The sequence below is a fragment of the Orycteropus afer genome, unplaced genomic scaffold (genome assembly GCF_000298275.1).
Source record: "Orycteropus afer afer isolate SDZICR_OR568_19922 unplaced genomic scaffold, OryAfe1.0 scaffold00413, whole genome shotgun sequence".
NCBI lineage: Eukaryota > Metazoa > Chordata > Mammalia > Tubulidentata > Orycteropodidae > Orycteropus > Orycteropus afer.
In genome coordinates, this window is record NW_006922000.1 from 1,822,527 (window position 1) to 1,828,283 (window position 5,757).

Genomic DNA, 5,757 nt, shown 5'->3' on the forward strand with positions numbered 1-5,757 from the left:
TTGAACTTGCATATGAGCAGTTGATGGTATGTTCCACAACCAGCTTCTGGTCTTGTTTTGGCTGAAGATGTTGAGTTTTTCCATTCCCTCTTGCCACAATATAGTCAACCTTATTCCTGTGTACTCCATCTGGTGAAGTCCATGTGTATAGCTGCCGTCTGTGTTGTGGTAAAAAGGTATTTGCAACTATTAAGTCATTGGTCATGGAAAATTCTATCCTGCGATCTCCAGTGTTTTTTCTGTCACCAAGGCCAAATTTTCACGCTGTCAGTGATTCGTCTTTGTTTCCATCCTTTGCATTCCAGTGCTACTAGTGCTGGGGTCTATCTCACTTTCTCTTTCACTCTTTCCATCTCTCTTCATCTGTCTCTCTCTCTCTCACTCACACAACCTGTTTAATATTTAATACTTATTTCTTTAATGAATAAATACTTATTTAATATTTATGGCGCTTTCTCCATGGAAGAGAGAAATGAAAGAAGACAGGAAGTGAAGGAAGGAGGAAAAGAGACAAAAGAAAAACTCTAAGCCCTCATATTTCATCTTCAGTAATAAGGTATTGTTATTTAGGAAATAATTATAACAGACACAGTAAGATAACTGGCAAGAGTGATGTCCCATATTTCAAAGAATTCACCAGCTGCCCCGAGGGAGAAAGATGAGGCAGTCTACTTCTGTAAAGATTGGCAGCCTTGGAAACCCTAAAGGGCAGTTCTACTCTGCCCTATAGGGTCACTATGAGTTGGAGTGGACTCAATGGCAGTGGGTTTGGGTTTTGGTTTTCTATGTACAAGGCACAGTATCAAGAGCTTTACAGGTATTATTTCATCCTATCCTCATGACAAACCAAAGAGAGAGGTGATGTTATGATCCCATTTTGCAGATGAAGAAACTGAGGCACACAGAGAATCAAAGAGCTGCACAAAGAGTCACATCTTGTGGATGGCAGAGCCAGCTCCTGAATGTGGGCCATGGGACTGCAGAATTCATTCATTCCCAAGTCAGCCTTCCCACATCCTTCCCTCTGAACCAAACTTGCCAGAACATGTAAGCACTGGTTACATGTTCAAGGTGGGTCAGGGGGAGTAACTTCGTTTGGTTAACCAGGATCTCCAAAAACCAAAACTGCAATAATATTGGAAGACATCAACGCTGGCATGTAGAATAAATTTATAGGTGTTATTTAGGATTCTTAAAGACAGTCATCTCAACACTTGCCTGAGAAGAAACCCTTAAATCTTTAAAATGCCAGCTTGTGGAGATCAGGAATTCTGGGCACTGTGAGCATGAATGAATCCCAGCAGATGCTCTGGGCCCTTGACTGGTGGGAGAGTGGTGCTGGTGTCAAGGGCCCCTCCCTGGGGCTCACTTCCCAAAGGGCATCCTTCCTCTTTCTCCTCGGCCAGCCCAGGCAGGGGCGATGACACATGACATAGGGGATCACGGAAGATCTGGTGAGAAGCAATGTTGCTTTAAAGTCTTTAAGGAACCACCAAGAGCTTGGACAGGATATCTTACCTTCATAAGATCACCAGTTATTACTGCCTGCAAAATGGCTGTGGAAGACAAAAGAGAGATGTCTCATTAGTAGAAGACCCTCTCCTGAAAGTACTACAAAGGGCTGGCTCCCTACTTTGGAGAGGCAATCAATATTGAGGGCAGGTATCTAGGAAGGAGACATGTGTAAAACAGATTCAGGTCTCTCTCCAACCTCTCCCCACCCAGACACTCATCCCATGGATCCTTCTAGAACTTCCTTGCACCCCTCTCCAGCACTGGTACAACAGAGAGACCATGGAATTTGGAGTCAATGATTGGGTTCAAGTCTTAGCTCTGACACTTATGAACTGTGGGACAAATGATCTTCCATTGGTTAAGCCCTCTGAACCTCAGTTTCCACACTGGTACAATGCCATGCCTAAATGTTGTGGGGCTGTTGGAAGGACGAATGCAATCATTTATGTCTCCAGCCACCTCCTGATGCAGAACAGGTGTCTAACCAGGACTGTGACCCTCTTTCCAATGCCTTCTACTTTGCCCTCATGGGGTCAAGAAATCACAAGCATGCTTGTTTGTGCGCTTTTTTAATAGCAGATAAACACTTACTGCTTTGTAGATGAAGAGGAATAGAGACAGCTAAGAGGAAACAAGCATTTTTAATTGTGTCCTAAAGAAAAGAACTACATCTTTGGCATCAAATTTATCAGTGACTCTTATGGGAAGAATGCTAAAGGTCTCCAAGAAACCAAAAACCAAACTCACTGCCATCGAGTCGAATCGACTCGTAGCGACCCCTGCTTGGGTTTCCAAGGTGGTATCTCTATGGAAATAGATTTCCCAGTCTTCTTTCCAAGGAGTGGCTGGTGTGTTTGAACTGGCAGCCTTCTGGTTACCAGCCAAATGTCTTAGGCACTACGCCACCAGAGCTCCTGCTAAAGGTCTCAGGTAACCTAAATTAACTGTAGGAGTATAATGTGTTGGGGGTGGAGAGAAAAAGAAGTGTCCACTTAGACATGTTTTATCAGGAGGGAGGCAGGGGCAGAATGAGAACTATAAAAGGGAGTGCCTACTTACACTTACACTTTCTGAAGGGAACTATTTGTGTTGGGTTGGAAAAAAGTCCTTTTAGAAAAATAGATACCTGGATTGTGAAATGACTCAGCAAATTATTCTGAGGTTTTAAGTTCACAAAATTCAGAAGAAAAGGAATTTAAATTTCTTTTAAAAAGTAGCATTTGATTCTTCTTGCTTCAGTAGACTGCATGGAGAGTTAGCCAGAAATACAGGATCATAGATCATTGCCTGTCACTAAGCAAAGCCCTGAAAGCTCTTCTATTTACAAGTCCCAGTGGCCAGATGGAAAGAACACAGGCAGGCCAGATGCATTCACTGGCCTTGGGCTGAGTCCTTCCCATTGGCCAAAGCAGATGCCTTGGAATTCTACAGAAGTGGTGAGGGCTACTGAGCATGGGCGGAAGAAGCGGGGAAGAAGAAGAAACATGGATAAACAAGGAGAGCAGAGAAAGGAGAGAAGAACATTTCATCTCCAAAACAGGCTATAAGCAATGTACTCTTCGGTCTCCCTGTGGCTCCTGGTACACTGCTTTATACATTGTACATGTACAACAATTAGTGTTGAACTGATTTAAAGGAAAGTAAAGAGAGACATGGAGCAAAAGATAAAAATCACAGACATAAAATTAATAAAATCTTATGCAAAAGAACCTAAGAAAACTTCGCATCTGAAACTCAATTTGTAGCACTGACTCTGATTCAGAAAAACCCTGTGTGTCAGAGTAGACTTGGACACCGTTTGGGTTTTCAGAAGTAGATCACTCGGCCTTTCTTCCAAGGCGCCTCTGGGTGGATTTGAACAGCTAGCCTTTCAGTTAGCAGCTGAACATGTTACCCATTCACATCACCCAGGACTCCAGGAATGAAAGAAGGTTAGAAAAATCGTATGAGCCCACAGAGAAGTTCAATAACAGCAGTACAGGCGATGCTTTCAAGATGGCACTGCAATGGTTCTCACCGTTTACGAGTTAGAAGGAAATACAGAGAGAGAGAGAGAGAGAGAGAGAAACAGAGAAAGAAAGAGGGAACAGGAGAAAAGAAAAAAAAGAATTCATTAATTTAAAGCATGTGTGAAATAAAATATGGTAAAAGTAGGTAGGAAATCAATGGGATGAGCTAATTCCCCACAGCAAGGTCTATTTAAGAAACACTGAAGGCGGATGGATGGATAGGTGGATGGAAGCATGGGTGGCTGGGTGGCTGGGTAGCTGGGTGGGTGGAAGGATGTATGAGTGGATAGACAGATACATGGTAGGTAGATAGATTATAGGTAAACAGACAAATAGAATAGAATAAGAAAGAAACAGGAGAAGCTAAGTTAAAACTTAATGACCACCCTTGAAGTTCAAGGTAGAGGAGGTAGAGGTAAAGGTTAAGCTGACTCTTAAATGGCAATAGAATTAATTAGCAAAGTGGTTGAGAAAATCCTTGCAAAATGCAGGAAGGATATAGATAAAGACATGGAAGTTAGAGCTCATGGTGTCTGTGGGGACCTGCACGTAGCTCCCCATGATCCCCTCTGCGGGGAGAGCAGGCTGGAGTGATGAGTTCCTGGGGCTCTCCAGGGAGCGTCTCTGATGCCAAGCTAAGGGACGTGGGTTCTATCTGCACATGACATGTCACTGCAGAGTTACAAGGAGGCACCCAAGGGGCTCTTCAGTGTAGGTGGCCACACCAGTTTGACTCTGCTTTCCTCTCTTGGACACAGGGTTATGACCTGCTCTGCCCCCTGCAAACTGCTATCCCCACATGGCCCTAATTACAGCCTGAGCCTCTTTCAACTTCAACCCCCTACTCATTCAACAAGCACTGTTCACACTTGGTTTCCACAGCCTCCCTGTCTGAAGTCTCCATGAGCAGGTAAAGAATCGTGTAACAGAAGCCCAGCCATCATTCCTGGCTGCACTGGGTGTTGTTGTTGCTATGTGCTGTCAAGTCTGGCCAGACTCATAGCAACCCCTCCTTGGGCTTCCAAGGCAGTATCACTATGGAAGTAGATTGCCCAACCTTCCTTCCGAGAAGTGGCTGGTGGGTTTGAACCGCCAGCCTTCTGGTTAGCAGTCAAATGCCTGAGGCATTACGCTACCAGAGCTCCCCTTTACTGGGTAGAGAGCATGAATATTTATCTTTAAGTTGAGCAACACACCCAAGGGCAGCTATTATGCAAACAGCATTTGGTACCATGCTCACTTCTCTCCTTTGATTAATGTTCTTCCCTAGGAGCAATGTTGTTTACGATTTCTTCTGCATAAAGAAAACTGGAATCCATTAGCATTCAACTCCAGATAATAACCTTCTGAAAGAGCAAGCCTAAAAACCAATCACGCCTTGTAAGGATTACAGTATTATTCTTTATTGCTTCTTGAGCTCTGAGCTTGCCTTTTCCAAAACTCCTTCATACTGAGGAAACAAGGTGCCCAAACCCAAAGAAGCAAGGGAAGTCAAGTGGTTAATGGGACATAAAAGTTACTGAACAGATGAAAATTGAGCTTCTTGGAAAATGGGATCACATCACCTTAGGTAGTCAGACAGGAATGTAAGGGGGTAGAGACCCCAGAAGTCTGTCATCTCAGGGATCAGGAGTTGAATTATTCATTCACATGACACGGGCTATTTTTTCCTTTAGCACTGAGCCTTCCAATGAATTGCTGCCCAGTAAACTATGAGTCAGGTCCGACTCGACGGCATATAACAACAACAACAAAAGTATCCCTGGATAGGAAACTGGAGCTGGAAAGTCAGGACCGTGAGGAGAGAATCACCATCTTCCTTCTAACAGATTCTTTCTGAGTTCTGGATGACTCAGAGGCTGGAGGTGCTCAGACATCTGTGCTTGGAGGGAAAGATGGCTCCTGTCTCATGGATCAGGACACCACATAAACAACCCCACCGGGAGAGAGGTGTCATGACAGGCCCTGCTGTAGGTGGTGGAGATGTAGCCGGGTATGGATAAGAGGGAGCTCCCATTCTGGTCAGAAATCCTAGTCAAGATCTGGCTTTAGAAATAGGAAGGGACAGAGTGCAATTGGACCTAAAATCTGTTGTCGCTGTTCTCAGGCCCTGTGTGGTCAATTGTGACTCGTAGTGACCCCATGTGGCAGAGCAGAACTGGCCCCCAGGGTCTGCTAGGCTGCAGTCTGTATGGGAATACATTGCCAGGTCGTTTCTCCTGCAGAGCCACTG

General features: G+C 44.5%; 1 protein-coding gene across 1 annotated transcript in view; it reads right to left on the reverse strand.

Annotated features, from left to right (window-relative positions):
- The window catches only part of DGKI (diacylglycerol kinase iota), a 380,807-nt gene that overhangs the window by 26,496 nt on the left and 348,554 nt on the right, over positions 1-5,757 (reverse strand). The window contains exon 31 of the mRNA XM_042782691.1: positions 1,519-1,556. Within this exon, the coding sequence (XP_042638625.1) occupies positions 1,519-1,556 (38 nt within the window). The remainder of the gene's footprint in view (positions 1-1,518; positions 1,557-5,757) is intronic.